The sequence below is a fragment of the Trichechus manatus genome, unplaced genomic scaffold (assembly GCF_000243295.1).
Source record: "Trichechus manatus latirostris isolate Lorelei unplaced genomic scaffold, TriManLat1.0 scaffold00099, whole genome shotgun sequence".
Lineage (NCBI taxonomy): Eukaryota > Metazoa > Chordata > Mammalia > Sirenia > Trichechidae > Trichechus > Trichechus manatus.
Genome location: NW_004444035.1, coordinates 5,243,070 through 5,262,431, shown reverse-complemented (window position 1 = coordinate 5,262,431; position 19,362 = coordinate 5,243,070). Strand labels below are relative to the sequence as shown.

At 43.4% G+C, this 19,362-nt stretch overlaps 1 protein-coding gene across 1 annotated transcript in view; it reads right to left on the bottom strand.

Moving 5' to 3' along the window:
* The window catches only part of MTMR7 (myotubularin related protein 7), a 115,164-nt gene that overhangs the window by 22,685 nt on the left and 73,117 nt on the right, over window positions 1-19,362 (bottom strand). The window contains exons 6-7 of the mRNA XM_023737227.1: window positions 17,454-17,588; window positions 5,637-5,769 (exon numbers count right to left, since the gene is read on the bottom strand). Coding sequence (XP_023592995.1) covers window positions 5,637-5,769; window positions 17,454-17,588 — 268 coding nt within the window. The remainder of the gene's footprint in view (window positions 1-5,636; window positions 5,770-17,453; window positions 17,589-19,362) is intronic.

Genomic DNA, 19,362 nt, shown 5'->3' with positions numbered 1-19,362 from the left:
TTCCCAATTTGCAGACTGGAAAGTGTGGCTCAAACAGATTAAGGAAGTAACTGAGCTGGAATTCAGTCCACAGCACATCCACCCAGAAGGGCCATGCTCTTTCCCCTATGCCTTAGTGCTTAGAATGTTATTGTCTAGGTTGGCCAACACCACTCAGCGTCTAGAAGTCACATCCTCATGCAACACCACAGAAAGGCTAGGTACACACTCTTAATCCATCTTTCCTCCAAATGACCACACACTGATAACTAGCAAAGCCTGACAAGACAGACCTGTTGCTCTAGCAGGACACTCATTAAAAAGCCTTATGACTGCTATATCTATGTGACGCTATCTAGTTCCCGTTTTATGGGAAAGGGAGCTTTCTACGGAGGCGTTGACACGGTACTAAATCTTGAGGGAAAAGTGATTACTGGGTTTTCATCGAGCTCTTGTTGTTTGCCCCACAGAACAGATTAGTAATCTGAGAAAGTTAATAATGGTAAAAAGTCAGATTATACCAAATGAAAAAAGGATTAACTTTCATGGTCTTTCATAAGATCATATCTGTAGAACTTCATAGCATAAACTTGTAGGCAATGGGATGAGAAATACTTACTTCTCAATCAAAAAGTTTAATTTGCAAGATCTATCTATAAAGGGTTGAACTCTTCCATTTACTTAAGGTTGAGTCCGTCATCACCCCATAAAGACATGAGGTGGAAAAATTAAGTATCAAACAAAAAGGACGTCTGAGTTGATAGCCACAACCTTAACTCTCTGAGCAGAGAGAAATATTTCATGGAAACCTTGGAGCTGGATGTGTTAGGGATGTGTTCCCTTCTAGACCCTGGTCCACCCAAGAGAACTGGGCAGGAAGACCACAGCAGGAAATCATATGCCCATAATATCCACTGTGATGGCACCTCCCGTGACATACTCGAAGTTCTCTGCTTTTGACCATCCCTTCTACACCCAACAAAGGTTCTGAATAATCAGACCTCAGAACCTTCACACAGAAGCTCCACAGGCAATGCCCACAAATTCAGGGGATACGACAAAGAAGTGGTTACAATTCTGGGCCTGCCAAAGAGATTTCAATCTTTTAAATTCAATCCACTTGGCCTCCTTTCAAACAGACTTCACTGTGTTACTGCCCAGATTGCTGAATGGACCCCGGGCCTTTGTCCTATGTGCTCTGGACCTTCTCGCATCTGATCCGCTGTCAGGCTGAGAGAAGGCCCACAAGGCCTGGCACGTTGCTGGTTAAGTCATTTTCGATGAGCTTGTGCTGAGTGCACACAGACTATATATCATGAGGCAAGCTCTAGCAAGCCTCTGAAAATTCTGCTGTCTTACCCCATGTCTCCTGAATACAGAAAATAAGAAAACTTACCTAAAAAAAGGCATGAGACTCAGCACAAATATATGCCTGGATGGACCGAATCAATCTGCAGTCCATTAGCTGATCCGTGTCAGGCAACGCCCATTTTCTAGCACGTTATTGCTTCCCAAGAGAAAGCATAATGTACCGTACATTTGGAAGTACTTTATAGTCTGCAGGGAATCTGTTTAGTAAGTCTGGGAGTTAGACAGGGAAGACATACTGCTTACATTGTTTTACAAATAAGAGAAATGAGATTTGCTCAAGTTTACTCAGGGACTAAGCTAAAACCCCAAACCTAGTTCTGAGACATGTAGGCCAGGGCATGTTCTACATCAACCCCCTACCTAGAGGAGAGAGGCAGTAAAGTCCAGTGGTTAAGAGTGTGGCCTTTGGATTCATACTAAACCAAAAACCCGCTGCTGTTGAGTTGATTCCAACTCATAGCGACCCTACAGGACAGAGGAGAGCTGCCCCACAGGGTTTCCAAGGAGCGCCTGGTGGATTCGAGCTGCCGACCTTTTGGTTAAACACTGAGTAGCTCTTAACCACTGCGCCACCAGGGTTTCCGGATTCATACTAATTAGGTGTAAATCTTGGTTCTGCCACTTACTGTTGTGACCTTACACAAGTTCCTCAGCCTCTAGGCCTCAATCTCTTCATCTGTAAAATGGAAATAATAAGAGTAGCTATCACATGATTGCAGAGCCCTGGTGGCGCAGTGGTTAAGAGCTCGGCTGCGAACCAAAAGGCCAGCAGTTCAAATCCACCAGCCGCTCCCTGGAAACCCTATGGGGCAGTTCTACTCTGTCTTGTAGGGTCGCTATGAGTTGGAATCGGCTCAGCGACAACGGGTTTGGTTTTTGTTTTATCATATGATTGCAGTGAGGATTAGCTGAGTAAACACCTTCTAAAAAAGTTAGAATACTGCCTGGCACATAGTCATCACTCCTGAAAGGTCACACTGTCATTCCTATGTGGGTGCTTCTTTGACAGCCTGTCAAATATCAGAACCAAAAATCAGCGAGAATCATTGTGGTATGATGGAAAGTGCTAGGTTCAAATCCTGTTAGACTGGAATGATGTTTTTAAGTTTTAATTAAAAATGTAATATATCAATCATAAAGAATATTTTATAAATAAGGAAGAGGAAAAATCCGTAATCCTTCTGTGTTACTCCAATTACCAATCTGAGCATTCCCTGCTGGATTTTCTTTACACGTATGATTTACCACAGAGTTCATCAGAGGATGCAGATAATCTGACAACTCAATTTTTTCACTTACATTACACACATTCTCCACGTTACTATATATGTTCTTCACATTTATTATTTTTAATGGATGCAAAACTTTCCTTCAAGAAGGTAGAACAAAATTAACTCATCAGTCTACTATTGTTTAACATTCCTATGGCTTCCAATCTTCTACTACTATAAATAAAACACTACTCTCAACATAAAAACCAAAAAAAAAAAAAAACCCCAAACCCATTGCTGTCAAGTTGATTCCAACTCAGAGCAGCCCTACAGGACAGAGGAGAACTGGTGGATTCAAACTGCCGACGTTTTGGTTAGCAGCCGAACTCTTAACCACTAAGCAACCAGGGCTTCCTGTTTCCTTGGGGTGGGGGTGGAGGTGGGGGTATGCTTTTATTATTTTAGGGAAAAACCATTATCTATATGATCAAAGGGGAAGCTACTGTAGAAAGCATTTAACAAGTTACAAAAATGCTATGTAACATTTTTACGTAACATCATCATTATCTCATTGGGAAAAATGAATTCCACAAAAATAGTTTAGCTTGTAACATATACGTCAAAGCTAAAAATCAAATCACCTCTATAAAAGGACCTACGCAGGGTGTGAACTTGGTCCCAGATTTCAGTTTCTGATGAAATATCCTGCAGCTCTTGCTCACAGATAGCGCTTTTCCAAGCCAGAATGCAAACCGTTTTACTCTTCTGTTATTCAGAAGTCTATTCAAAAAACATCCCTAACAGTGGTAAAAACTTGATGGAAATAATAATCATGAATGAAATGCATCACTTCCCTTCCTCCCAGGCACCAGCACTGCAAACCTGCAAATCACTGGATGCGAAGGACAGCTGTTTGAAGGAGAAAAGGCCAAAGCAGGAGGGTCTGGTGGCATCACCTCATCAGCAGCTGAGCCTCTGTGAGTGGTTTATAATTTACCCGGTGAAAACAGATAGTCAAACATTGGTCAAGTCCCCTGACCGGCATCCAGAAAGCTGTCCTTGCTTATCGCACTGACACACAGCTAGAAAAGCCGTCTAGAAGTTCCATGACCCCTTAGCAAACAGGAAGCTGTCCTCTGGAACGCCATCAGTTCACTTGCCCTTTAGAAAGAGCAAGGAGTCAGACTACAGGCAGAAGGGCTGGAGAAACGGTTCCTAACCAGAAGCCAAATCCATGCCGATTAAAAAAGTAACGCCAAGGTTATACGTTATAAGCACTCTCAGGGGCAACTTTCTGGATAGGAGAAAACGTACGTTCCTGAACGCTAGCTTACGAAATTACTAAATGAACAAAGCAAAGTCTATCAGACTCAACGGTCCTTTCATAATGCTGATAATCATGAACACACTTTGTACTAAAATTAGGCTACCTTTCAATAATAGTACTAAGATATCCAATTTTTTGACGCATAAAAAACACAGCTTATGGCAGGGACAGCCAAACTGCCCAGGACAATTCCCAGAAGTTTATCAGCCTCCAACAAGCACATCAAAGGTATGGTCATTGTGACGTGAGACAATGGAGAAAGCGCTGGGGCTGCGGCTTTTCTTAGATGCAAGGAAGGATTTCTTCTCGCCGCGCCATTGCTCCATGTTGAAGTGTTTCCAACCAGGGGCATCAAACTGTAGACTCACAGACAACACAGCTGGGAGAGCCCTTGAAAATCATTAGTCCAGTCTCCTCATTTTGCATCAAGAAACAGAGACCTGAAGAAGTTATCTGATGCCCAAGTTTCAGAGTGACTGAGATGAACAAAGGCATCCAGAAAAGATAAAGGGAATAAGAGCTGTCTGGTATCCCAGCCTCTCCAGCCCCACCGTTAGGTTCTCACCACACCCTGCTGTTCTGAGCCAGCAGGGACTTGCAGAGGTAACAGAGCAGATGTGCATTCCTGGAAAACATAATTCAGCACCTCCTCTCCCCTCTTCCTTCCAGACCCCACGTTTCCTCTTCAGGGAGCCCGCTTCCCTAGCACTGAGCTCGTGTCTCCAGGGCTCTCCACAAGGGCACACAGCATTTACGGCCTCTCTGTGGCTCTACACCCAGATTCCCCAGGCACACACTCTTCTCGTTTTCCACTACAGCCAGAGCCGTGGATTGCAGCCACAGATTCCTCTGGGCCTTTCAAGCACAAGAAGGAGAAGCAAGAGATGAAGCTGGTTGGGCTTGAAACGCAGAAATTTCTGCTAATCAGATTATGGATGGTTTGGTCATATGAGTAATTCTTCTGTGTTACATAATCCACCTTTGAAATTACCTCTCCACGTGAGTGTGTGTGTGTGTCTTGTAGTGCCCATTATGGTGTGTGTGGTGGGGGGTGTGGGGAGGGGGCGTCAGGGTGGGTATATGAGTGCCTGGAGCCCTGGTTGGCACAGTGGTTCAGAGTTCGGCTGCTAACCAAAAGGTAAGCAGTTCAAATCCACCAGCAGCTCCTTGGAAACCCTATGGGGCAGTTCTGCTACGTCCTATAGGGTCACCGTGAGTCAGAACCGACTCAACGGCACCTAACAACAGGAACAACAACATCACTGTGGTTGCTGCTATTTAGAAATAAGGATTAGGATCTCCAACATCGTCCCTTCTAATGAGGTCAATTCAGCAACTCAGGGATGGAGGTTATGTATGTGATTTCCATACAAGAACAGTTGGTTATTGCTTTAAAGGTAGCATTGCTTTATCTCCAAATGGCCATGACGTGGGTCAAATTAATATTATGAGGGAGAAAGAAAACAAAAAAACATATCCCCACGCACTTTATCTAAGATGTTAAGTTCTATTAGAGAGTCCCTAACCGCCAAGTGACAGAACTATTTCATGATAACACAAAAAAATAAGAGAGAGGGTGTTATATTGTAAAGTCACTGCAATATGACAGTCTTCCCAATGTATCACACCCGTATAAATATCACCGTTGTAAAAAGCAATTTTAAAACCAAACGATCATCTTATTCAGTTTTGGCATAAAAACATGCAACCACATTTTTCGTAAGGCTGTGTGCAAGGGAACGGTTTACCTTCCAGCATTTTTTGCAGGCTGTTCCTCATGACATGGATGTTCTCTATCCCGATAAACTGAAACTTGATGTTGGAGTAATTGTCTTCGTTCTCGTAGCCTTTCCCTGCAGCGCGGTTTGCCATCGCGTTCAGCTGCGGCCGTCAGCAAAACAGAAGAGTCACCGATTACAGTCAGCACAGGGAGCACGCGGTTCACTTCAGGGACACATATAGAGACATTCAAAACAATGTGCAGAAATAGCCTATGTTTCAAGTCACAGGAACGGCGCAGTCAGTTATGTCGACTCAGGCACTCACACTGAGCTTCTGTGCAAAATCCTACATTTGTTGGTGTGTGTAATATTTTCTTAGCTGGGAAGTATTCTAAAGATAAGCCCTTCCAGAGAGGCCTCTTGTAGTTACCTGTCAGAGATGCCCAGGTGAATGTGGAATTCTGTGCCAGAGCCAAGGTGCCCTGATTTAACAGCAAACTTTAGGTTAGCAGAAGAATATCAGCAGATACAGCAGGCAATAGAGGGCTCACTAAGTTAAATTATTATGTCTTCCAGTATTACATACAGCACACTCACTGCCAATAAACACGTCATGAGTAGGAACGGTGACTCCATACTACCTTGCCTACAAAGACGACCCCGGGTATCCAACTAAACCTTGACCAGGAATCAGTGAATAAAGAAGAGAGGAAAAGCAGACGCTAACACTCCAGAGCCATCTCTCCTCTAGCCACCTTATTTACACCTGCTCATTGCCATCCAGGTGATTCCTACTCCTAGCGACCCTAGGGGACAGGGTAGAACTGCCCCATAGGGTTTCCCAGGCTATAATCTTTACAGAAGCTGACTGCCACATCTTTCTCCCACGGAGCAGTTGTTGGGTTTGAACCACTGACCTTTCGGTTAGCAGTCATGCACTTAACCACTGTGCCACAGGGCTCTTTTATTGAGGATGTGATTGTCCACGTAGTCTAACAGCAGGCATGGAGGATCAGCAGTAATACATCCTTTCTGGAATGTATGAATTTCCCAGCTAAGGCAGAACTTGTCCCCTTTTGGATGTTAGCTACATGGGGACAGCTATGGCAGTAGCTGGGGTTAATAAATTTCTCCAAAGTTCATTATCATCTAACCGAGTTAGAATGAGGAAATGGTAATTAAATTGGGGACCAAAAGGCCCTCTTACGAGGCCTCTAAGTCTAAACAGAAAGGACGCATTATTGCTAACACTCCCGGCCTGCTGTTACACAAAGTGGGCAGCCACATCCCAGACAACGCGTTTACTGACTGCTGTCTTCCGGGGCTCACAAAGGGCAGGAAGGCTAGCCCAGTCCAGGTAGAAAACCGAAGCCAGGAGCCCAGCACCAGGGGTGGGGGGCGGTGGGAGAGTTGTAGGGGATGGGGGGGTAGCGGGGGCGGGGAGGAAGAGAAGCTGCTTTTAAAAGCACAGTGCAAAGCAGTACTAAACCTAAAACCAACCAAACCCATTGCCGTCGAGTCAATTCCGACTTACAGCCACCCCACAGGGCAGAGTAGAACTGTCCCATGTGGTTTCAGAGGAGCGGCTGGTGGATTACAAACTGCCGACCTTTTGGTTGGCAGCAGAACCCTTAACCACTGCGCCACCAGGGCTCCAAAGCAGCACTAGGAGGATATGAATTAACACCTTCCAAAAAACTAAGTGAAAAGCACGTATTGTCTGACCCAAACCCTCTTGTTTCTGAGAATCTGACAGAATTAAAAGTATCAGCACATCAAGACAGACGTCTGAGAATGTCTACTGTAGCATTATTTGTAACAGTAAAAAACAGAAAGCCCACGGAGGTATCAACAGTCAATGACGGGATAAAGGACGGCATATTCACCCCATGAACTACTGTCACTAACAGTAAGGACGTAGACCGCATACATGTTGACCTGGAACTGGCCCATGACACGTTAAGTAAAAGCGTAAGCTACAGAATAACACTTACACAAAGAACATTTTATGTAAAACAAACAACTCTATAGATATGTATTTATGCTTGTGTGTTTGATTAAACACAATAAAAAACTGCATAGAAAACTACGTTAACTTGGTAGCAGTTACAGCAGAAAGATACAGGATTTTAAGGACACTATCAATATTAAATCCATTGCTGTTGAGTCGATTCCAACTCATAGCGACCCTACAGGACAGAGGAGAACTGCCCCATAGGGTTTCCAAGGAGCGGCTGATGGATTCGAACTGCCGACCTTTTGGTTAGCAGCCTAATGCTTAACCCCTGTACCACGAGGGATCCACTATCAGCATTAGTTTAGATACTCCAGCACTGTTTGCATCCCTGTGTGGTGTAAGTAGGTAACACACTTGGCTGCTAACAGAAAGGTTGGAGGTTCAAGTCCACCCAGTCGCACCTCAGAAGTAAGGCCTGGTGATCTACTTCTGGAAAATCAGCCACTGAAAACCTTATGGAGCACAGTTCTATTCTGACACGTGTGGGGTGGCCAGGAGTCAAAGTTGCCTCCAAGCTACGGGTGCGTGGTGTGTGTATTCTTTAATTGTTTCAATGAACATACACTAAGTTTGTAATTCAAGCAACTGGAGTAAAATGAATTAGAAGCGAAAGATAAAACACCAGAGAGCAAACCACTGCTACAGGGGCTCAGGCGGGCAGACACCTCACTTCAGTAGTAGTTCTCAGCTGTGATTCAGTTCACGTGACATCAGCTGCGGAGCGCGCGCCCCGTACCGACACTGCTTCCAGTCTATAAAGATTGTCACCTTTCTCCCAGACATGCTGTGTGAGTAAGGGGTTTGGCCTTAATCAAGAGAGAATATAAAAATGTTATTTTAAGATAACTTACGTTCATGCTATAAAAGCTTAAATATTTTAAGGAGAAATTGTTTCTAAAATTACAGCTAGGCATCGTTACTCTGAAACTTAATATTCTTTTGAACTATCACTGATTCTATTATTATTTCTAAAAGCTCCTGACTTATCCTTCACAAAATACTTCATAAATAGAACAATTAGTAGGAAATGTGCATGCATGTAATTTACAATAAGCCAGGTTACCCGAGCCTTATATCTATTCCATGCCTTGTATAATTCAAGTTATACCTACTCATTACAGACCACAGAGATACTCTTTTTAAAGAAGGTAATCAATAAAAACCAAAATGTGATTAAAATTATTTTAATCTATCATTAAGAATCTATGTTCCCATTTTTAAATAGTTGAGCATCATAGATCTGGGAGAATTTATTGGTAGTCTTGCTTAAAAGCAAAGGAGTAATACAAGCTGACTCCTTAAAAGACAGCGTGCATTTCATATAATGAACAGAAGGTGGCAGAATGAAATCTACCATCCAAAGTGTAATATCTCAGGGTTTCCACATATTTTACAGGGTCCATCATGATAATGTGGCAAAAGCTGAACCGTCAAAAGACTACAGTTTTATAATTAATAAAAATTCAAGAAGCCATCTTAGCTATTTTATACATATTAAGATAGTATTTCTAACACAAACAAAACACTATTAGTAAGTCTAATTTGGTCCCCTGTCCCTTTTGCCGAGAACTCCAATTCACAACCAAAGAAAGAGCTATTCATTTCAGCTCCTAAAAATTCTCAAGCAGATAAAGCAGTAGGGGTAACTGCATTCCAATTTCAATTTAACTTTGAGAAACACAACAGACACGAAGGAAAACGTGCCCTGTGTTCTAATACAAGATCAGCCTGCTATTTGAGGATATTAACATCTTTAGGTGCAGAAAAGCTCACAAATGAGACAAAAAGAACCCGACCATTTATGAATGAATACTTAATGAACACCTCCTAGACACTGAATGGAACAGAAAGGTGAATACGCAGCAGTTCCTGTCTTCGTAAGCTTATAATTGAGTATGAGAGGTGTTCTGGATTGAATCGTGTCCCCAAAAAATGTGTGTCAACTTGGCTAGGCCATGATTCTCAGTGGTTTGGCAGGTATGTAATGATGTCATCATCCCCCATGATGTGATGTGATATGATCAGCCAATCAGTTGTAAGGGGATTAAGGTGGGATGCAACACCCTTACTCAGGTCACATCCCTGATCCCATGTAAGGGGAGTTTCCCTGGGGTATGGCCTGCATCACCTTTTATCTTACAAGAGATAAAAGGAAAGAGAAGCGAGCGAGAGAGAGGGACCTCATTAACACCAAGAAAGAAGAGCCAAGAGCAGAGTGCATCCTTTGGACCCAAGGTCCCTGCGCTGAGAACCTCCTAGACCTAGGGGAAGATGGGTGACAAAGACCTTCCCCCAGAGCAGACAGACAGAGAAAGCCTTCCCCTAGAGCCAGTGCCCTGAATTCAGACTTCTAGCCTCCTGTGAGAGAATAAATTTGTTTTTTAAAGCCACCCATTTATGGTATTTCTGTTACAGCAGTACCAGATAGCTAAGACAGAAAGGAAAGCACATGCATCAAATAATAATGGACAACACCCATCAGGACTGGGATAGGGGCTGAGGTGAGCAGTGGACAGTGACAGTGTAGGAGTTTAAATAGGAGGAATCCCATCTGCCGTAGGGGATCGGGGTAAGGTTTCATGGAAAAGGGGAGACTTGAGCTCCCTTTTAATAATCTGAAAGGATGAAGAGGAAGGGGAGGCCATTCTAGATGAGGCAGTAAGGAGAAGAGGCATGGGGACAAAAACAAGGGACTAGGTTGGTACTAGTGATCCAACCAGTCCAAGTGGAGTGGAAGGTACATAGACAGTGGCAGTAGTGACAGAGGGGGCTAGAAAGCATTTAGGGTTCATCACAAACAGGCCACAGTCCTTGGGTGGTACAAATGGTTAACATGCTCAGCTGCTAACCAAAAGGCTGGAAGTTCAGGTCCACCCGGGGGCACCTCAGAAGAAAGGTCTAGTGATGAACTTTCAGAAAATCAGCCACTGAAAACTCTACGGAGCCCGGTTCTACTCTGACACAAATGGGGTCGCCATGAGTTGAAGATGACTTGATAGTAACTGGTACTGGTATAAAGAGGCCCAATTAAATAATCAGACTTTATCTGTGGCAGTGGAGAGCAACTGAAGAATTTTGAGCAAGTTTAACTGAAAAAATTGACAGAGAAGATCCACTGGAATGGGGAGACTAGAGACAGACACTAAGAAATGGAAGGTGAGGCGTAGGTAGAAAATATAAGCTCCTTGAAGGGCCTTGTCATTCTTCTGGATGGCCATATCCCTATGCCTCATACTGGCCCGGAACAGGCCCTCAGTGAAGATGTATATTGACTGGCCGACTGACTGAAAAACTGGCTGAATCGGCAGAGTGAAATGAGAGGTGAGCAGACCAAGATTGTTAAGAAACAGAATCAGATTCTTCCCCTAATCCTAAATCAAATGATCAGACTTATATCAAAACCATTGAAAACTCATTTACTCAATGTTAATCTTGATATCAAATGAAAGGTCAGCCTGGCTGCTATCTTCATCTTGTAGTCTAGGATTTCAGCACCTACACATGAGTCCTGAATAATGGCGGAAACTTCTCTGACGTGGCTAGTAAAGTTGATCTTGGCAGAAGGAAGACTGGGCCACACCCTAGTACAGGCTGTCCAGCAAGGGTCCTTTTCTCTCCCTCCGTCTCTAAACGGGTAACTGAAGATTAACTTGTGGTCTGAACGCAAAAATATGAGAGGATTTTATTTCTTATAGCTACTGTGCACAAAAGTGCTCATCAAAACCCACCTCCTAAGGACATCTTAAGGAGCCCTGGCGGCTCAAAGCTTAAGCACTCAGCTGCTAACCGAAAGGTTGTTGGTTCAAACACACCCAGTGGCTCCGAGGGAGAAAGACCTGGTGATCTGCTCCCTTAAAGATTACAGCCTAGAAAACCCTACGGGGCATTTCTCCTCTGTCACATGCGGTTGCTGTGAGTAGAAATCGATTTGATGACACCTAACAGCAACAGAAAAAACAACAGGACGTCTTGGGCGATTGAATAGCTTTCTGCTCAGATACAGAGAGGAAATCTCCATCCAGTTCAGTTTTAAAAATTCCAGTCCCATACATGATTCAAAGTTATCTCCCCTTTTCCACCCCTGCGCGACATCTTAGGATTCCCTGGGTGGTGCAAAAGACTAACAAGCTGGGCTGTCGTTATTCAAAACCATCTCCTTCCCCGTTACGGACTATATGGAGTGGTGAGGGCTCTGCTCTGGAGCTCTCTCCCTTTCATCTTCCATCCAGGCTGTATGAAGAGTGCTGGCTGAGGGTGCCGATAAGAGAAAGAGTAAACAGCTCTTTACAAAGCTGGGCAATGCTGCAACTCTCTCTTCATTGGCTATCACTGCTTTTCTGGCTAACACTATTGACCAGGGTTGCCCTCTCTGGGGCAAGTGTCCAAATTCTCCATCTCCAGGGCATATGTGCTGGCGCCCTGGTAGCTCAGTGGTTAAGAGCTCAGCTGCTAACCAAAAGGTGGGCAGTTTGAATCTACCAGCCACTCCTTGGAAACCCTATGGGGGCAGTTCTACTCCGTCCTATAGGGTCGCTATGAGTTGGAATCAACTTGACACCAATGGGTCGGTAGGGTAGGTAGGGCATATGTGTGGTTTCTTGGGGGCAGGGGGTGCTCAGTTCACTGACATGGGAGATCCACCTTGGCTTGAGCTTATTCCAATCCCCTCAGCTTCCCTCCCCAGCATACACCCCACAGTCACTTGGAGCTGGGGACCCATCAGTAGGCCAAGCCCTGTTGCGAGGGATTCTGGCAATAAAGCTCATGAAACATCCTTCTGTAGTGTCCACTCGGCAGACAGGACATTTCTCCATCCTCGTCCTGACTGAGAGAGCCATTCCACTGCCACAAAGCACTGCTGTCTCTCTCCGAGTCCCTTTCTCTGCTCAAGTCGCCAAGGTGGCCATCAGCTACCTAAAGACATGTCAACTAGGACATGAGACCCCGGATCCCCACTTTCAGACACCCCGAGTCTTTACACCTGGTTCTCTCAGACCCCCTCCAAGCCTCCCACAGAATTCAGTGAGTAGAAAGCACTTAATCACTGCTAACTGAAAGGTCAGCAGTTCAAACCCACCAACCGCTCCATGGGAGAAAGATGTGGCAGTCTGTTTCTGTAAAGATTACAGCCTTGGAAACCCTATGGGGCAGTTCTACCCTTATTAGAAGAATCGACTCAATGGCAACGAGTTCGGTTTTTAATCACAATTCCAGAGAAACAGGAAAAAAAAAAAACCTATGTGACATCCCGTTACACAACTAAAATGTCGCTTATACGCTGGCGGAATTAGTGACCATAGTCACAAAGCCGTCTTTGTAGAAAGAGCATAGACAGAAGGCCAAGTGTTAACTGAGGCAGGCATCTGCCTTACCTCACCCTTTCTCTTCACTGTCCAACAGCTTCCTCCAAAGGCGTCAGCCCTCAAAGCACAATGCATAGCCCTTCTCGCTCTTCTGGCTCTTGCATGATTTTGGATGTGATTGTGGTCGAGTCTTCAGCTTCACTGGGGATACTCAGAGGCAACAACCCTCCTGAGCTTCAAAGTGGAGATACGGCTCCACAGGAGACTTTTTAACAGAAGGAGCATGGGCTTTGGAGTCAGCTAACCCTGCACTGTATGACCTTAGGTGGGTGATTTAGCCTCTCTAAATCTAAGTCCTATCCATAAAAAGAAAAGAACATCTCCTAATCTGCAGATTGTAAGAATTAAATGAGGAAGGGGCCAACATTTTTATAAGCTCAGCACAATCCCAAAACAAGTTAATGATAAAGTCACGAACAAGACTGAGATACGAGTTATCCCTCTTTTTACAATTCAACAAATATCACATCTACACTTCTTCATATTTTCTTAATACACCAAACCTTAACAGTAATACATTGCCTCCAAAGGTATAATTTCTTTGAGTAGATATCCGATACCTGCGTGAGGACCTCACTGCCTTTGTCCCCCAATATTTAACATCAATGTGTAATTCAGAAGCTTTCATCTGAAAGGCAGCTCTTGAAACTCGTCTGGGGACAAGAATGATGCAGGTTGCTTCCCAGTTCTTTCTCTTTCTAATTAAAGCTGTGAGCAAACCTGAGCCGCGCCACATTTGCCATCGCCTACCACCTGTGGAAAATATGGGCTCAGTCTCCCAGCTACAGAGGAAGCTTAACACGCTCTGGGACAAAAGTCAACAGACATGCCCTTTAAAGAACAAAAGCTCTAAGCAAACAGCTGAAAGCCCATGTGAAGTGTGCGTGCATGGGAAAATATGAGAAGAGGGCATGGCTTGTATGAGACACCAATTTTCTTTAATGGATCCACGTCCAATTTCTTATCGCTCAGAGTAAACACACTTAGTGCTAAATACACTCTTCAAATCAAATCCTCTGGATTAATTTATTTTAATCTGGAATATGCTTGGCTCTGTGGCTGCCTGGTTTCCTACAAGGTTTACAAAACAGAGTATGGCTTTCCATCATTGTCCCATAATACGTGAATAATAAACCCACTGCCGTCGAGTCGATTCCTACTCATAGCGACCTTACAGGCCAGAGAAGAACTGCCCCATACGGTTTCCAAGGAGCTCTTAACCACTGTGCCACCAGGGCTCCAACAGGTGAATAATAAGTTAATATTATTGACCTATTACGTGAATGTGACTATGCACCACATAATAGGTGAATTACAGTAATATAGTTACTACCGTGTTGTTACGAAGATAATGCGTGCGTTCTATGCTTGTCTGCCAACCGAGCCCTACTCCCCCTGAGTGGTTGGCACACAATAGTAGAACGCTCAAGTTATTTGTGTAAAAATAAGGTATTACATAATAGATGAATCTGTTTGCCTTAATTTAAACCTGGGGAAACAGGATATGATAGTTTCCCAAAGCTCTATTCAGTAAAGCTCCAGTCTCTTTTTTTTTCTAATTTTCCTAGCTTGTCTTACAAGTCGGAATCAACGCAACGGCAACAGGCTTGGTTTGGGTTTGGGTATCTTGTCTTCAATATTTTGTCTAAGAAGTAGGCATTAAGTTACCTATTTAACTACTGGCTAATTCAAAACTGCCCCAGTGTGCTTATACACGAAAGACACCAAGAAGAGTAGGGAAGGAAGTCGATGTTAGAAGGAAGATGTCAAAGCACAGGGTACCCGAGAGAAAAGCACAAATGAGAAGAGCAAATGTCAGGGATTTTCTGGCATCTTTCAAGAGACTCTCCCGTCTCCCCCAGTATGAGGCTCTTATCTCGTGTTGTACTTCCAGAATTTATCTCAAAGAAGGGAACGCTTTACTTATAATTTACTAGAATGTGAATGGGATCTGGCTATACCATCCCTTCCATCACTGATCGCCATGACTGATTCCCCTGATTTGCTATCAAGAGTAACTCTACCTTCACCACACACACGTATCTACTCACAGCCCTACTTGGGTCAGAAGTAGACGGGACTGTTCTGAGGTCTAGGGTATGATAGGGCACTTATGACCGTTGTTGTTAGGTGCTGCTGAGTCGACCGCAACTCATAGCAACCCTACGCACTAACCCTAACCCTACCTTATGCTAGGGCACTAGGAAAGCGTGAAATTAAGTGATCTTGGGCACGAATGCCAATATTTGACAACACGAGGCTCAAAGGGGTGAAAATTGCCAGGATGTGCATACCCCCCCAAAGGACAGAATCCAGTTCTCATTACGTCTCATATTGCCCATGTGTATAGACTGTACCTATAATTACCTGTTCTTAACATCAGTGTATATTTTTTAAGTGACTCGGGTTGCTGCTCTTATTGCCTCCTTCCATTTTAATGTTTTTTATTTCCTTTTGCTCTTTTTTTTAATAGCTTCATTGACATAGACATCACATACAATACAATTCACCCATTTAAAGTACACAGTTAAATGGTGTTTAGTATATTGACAAAGTTTTGTAACCATCACCACAATCTAATTTTAGCACTGTTTTATCACCCAAAAAGAGACCCCCTATACATCAGCAGTCACCTCTATTTCCTCCCTTTCTCCCCGGTAACCACTATCCTGCTTTCTGTCTCTACAGACTTGCCTATCCTGAACGTTTCATTTAAATGCAATCATACAGTATGGGATCCTTTGTGACCGGCTTGTTTCACTTAGCATAATGTTTTCAAGGCTCTTCCATGCTGTAGCACGTATCATGACTTCCTTCCTACTTATGGCCAAATATTCCACTGAATGAATATTCAGTCAGTGAATTTTGCTCATCCATTCTCAGTGGTAGACAGGCATTTGGTTCTTTCCCCTTTTTGGCTATTACGAATGCTGCTGTGAACATTTCTGTACAAGTTTCTGCACGGATGCTTTTGTTTATCTTGGGTAGATACCTAGGAATGGAATTATAGGGTCATATGGTAACCTTGGAGCTTTAGTGGCACAGTGGTTAAAAGCTTGGCTGCTAACCAAAAGGTCAGCGTTCAAATCCACCAGCCGCTCCTTGAAAACTCTATGGGGCAGTTCTACTCTGTCCTATAGGGTTTCTGTGAGTTGGAATCCACACAACGGCAACGGATTTTTGTGTGTGTGTGTGGTAACTGTATATTTAATACTTTGAGGTCCTTATGTTCTTTTAACCTTTTTTATGATTAAGAATTTCAAATAATAATTTAGAAAAGTTTCTTAAAATCCTCCTCCCTCTCCACAATTTCTTTTCATTGCATAGATCAACAATAATATAATTATTATTACATAAGTGGGATTACACTATACATATTTTTCGTACCTCATGCCTGCTGCTCAGTAGTATATCTTGGACACCATTCCATACTTACATGAAGAGACAGAAATCCCTCTCTCTCTCTCATCAGTTATAGGTCTAGGAAATTTTTTGTTATTGACTAGAAGCCACAATGTCAAACATATTGAATAAATGCCAAATCATTATGTCATCTCTATTCCCTACTCTTGCAGGTGATTTTGCTTCCATGTATTCACTGGCACATCCCTCTGGGGACTCCATTTGTTGATTTGTTCAGAAAGAAATGGGTCTAAAGAGTAATTGGAAATCATAGCCAACCGAATACTGATTCTCCTTAAAAAACGTAGAGCTGAGTGGGAAGGTAAAGGTAAAACCACCTGGGCTTACCCCTGATGACGAGATCTAATTATTTGCTGTTGGTTGCCTTTTTTTTTTTTTTTAATTTAAAAATAGTACATGGTTCATTGTAAAATGCATTTTTTATACAACAGAGAAGCAGAAAGTCTCTACCTCCCCAAATCCTACTTGCTTCTCCATAGAATTTTAGTAGCTTGGAGTTTATCCCTTCAGATATTTTCTACATTTTAAATAATGCATAGTTTTTTTTAACATAAATACAGTAGCATATATACTGTTTCACGGCGGTTTTTCACTTAACATTACATCTTGTAGATCATTCCAAGTCATAGCTATAAAGCGCTACAAGGTGAATTCGAAATAGGAGAGCTGAATAGTCACAACATTGGAACTGCTGGAGGGCCACAGTACACTTCATGTTGCCAGAGCAGAAAGGGTCATCTTAGAAATAAACCACAAAATAGTTTGGTGTACTCAGGAGCGCAATCTCCAGGACTAAGCCACACTTGTTCATTGCGCGCCACGCCACGCCCTGCGCAAAGCGAGGAGCAGAGGAAAGACAAAAAGCCGCTGACACGGTCGGCCCCTCCAGGCGCTCGGCAGCGCCCCCGACGGTGACTCGGCAGAGGAGCGGCCCCCTGCAGACGGGGCAGCCTGCGAGCACCACGCAGTGCGTCAGGCGTTGCGCCATCTGCAGCTTCGTGACTCCCGGCCCCAGAGGCGCACATCAGAACGGCGACTTACTTTAGGCCGAGTGTCCACGACGTAAATGAAGTCACTTCCTGGATTGGCTTTCCGGATGGCCTGCAGCATCTGCTCATCCTCCAGGCACCGGGCACTGAAGCCGGACAGGGGCTGGCTGCTGCGGCAGATGGAGGCCTGCCGGGAGAGGCACAGCAACACCGCGGTCAGCCAACACTGCCGCTGTTCCCCAGGGCTCTCTAAGCCTATCGTCGGAACAAAGGGCGCCTGGTTTACTTACGCCCCACACCAAACTAAAAAATAAAAAACCGTTCCCTCCAGTCGATTCCAACTCATAGTGACCCTATCGGACAGAGTAGAACTACCCCGTAGAGCTTCCATGGAGCACCCCGTGGATTCGAACTGCCGACCTTCTTGGTTAGCAGACGAGCTCTCAAATCAGAGGCATTTACATAATTAACCTCGATATTAAAATCTACACATTGCTATAAAACACAAATTTGATTATTATTCTACTGCAGTACAGCAATTAGTTCTTGGGGGAGAGGCACAGATTGGGCGTATGTACAAGTATTTCCCTGGAGTAACCAGATTATTTAGCAACTCTCAGAAAAAAATCTCTATTTTGCACCTTGGAAGAAGAGTTACAACTCAAAGTATAATCTGCTTTAAACTCTTAACTACAGGAAATAAATTATTTTGAACTATAACTGATTTCTGTGTGAGCTTCTTTTCAGGCCTACAGGTAAAGTGAAGAACAGCACAAGAGAGCAGGTGTGGAGAGATGAGGTTCTGAGGTCAGTAGGCAAAGATGCTAGTCTCTGGGGTCTAAATGTTCAGAGTTCTATCCCATTATGAGACACTATATATACACTTGGCCTTTATAATACTCTTACTGACCCCCGTCCCCCCAAATAAGATTCCCTTTCCTCAAAAATATTAAAATAGAAGAAGCAGAATAGGCGGTAAGTTCACTTTTAAAGGACGTTGTCCATCTTCACCTCTGAAACAATTAACCATCCTCCCTCCATCTCCTTTCTCCTCCCTTACTTCTCTCTCAACTGATACTACGTTCTTTGTTACTGACTGGCATCCTAATTTTTGGTTAGCAGAAAGAAACAGGGATACAGAATTTCATGATGTTGTACGTGAAATTAGGATGCTAACCAAAAGGTGGGCAGTTTGAATCCACCAGCTGTGCACTATGGGGCACTTCTGCTCTGTCCTATGGGGTCTCTATGAGTCGGAATCAACTCAGCGGCAATGGGTTTGGTTTTAGTTTTATTCCTTTCATCATTAAAATTAAAAAAAAAAAAAAAGGAGATTCACGTCTTTCTCTGCCTGTAACCATGCTCCAATTCTGGTGGTTGTTCTTTACGTATTTTTTTTTTTTCATCTGTTTCTTTGTTGTAGATTTTGTGTTTGCTGGGTCTTTACGTTTTTCTACTTTTTTATTTTGATTTGTAGGATTGTTAGATTCCTTTGTGGTTACCTTAATATTTAGCCGTGTTTTTCTAAGTTTATACCAGTCTTTTATTACTTTATATCGCCTTAACTTCCCCTCCATATAGAAAATCAACGTCTCCATTTTTTAAGTCCCTCTTTTTTTGTTTTAATATTATCCTCTTTTTTTTTTTTTTTTACATATTGATATCGGTTTCCCTATTTTCAATGTTTTAGCTTTGATGTCATTTCGATTTCCGTATCTGAGTCAATATCTGGTTGCTCTATCCTGTGTTCTAGTCTTGCATTGTTAGCTGGTGTTATTGATTATCTAACCGTTTAAGACTCCCTTTAGCATTTCCTGTAATTTTGGTTTGGTTTTTGCAAATTCCCTGAACTTCTGTTTATCCGGAAATGCCCTAATTTCGCCATCATATTGGAGAGACAGTTTTGCAGGATATATAACTCTTGGCTGACAGTTATTTTCCTTCAAGGCTTTAAATATGTC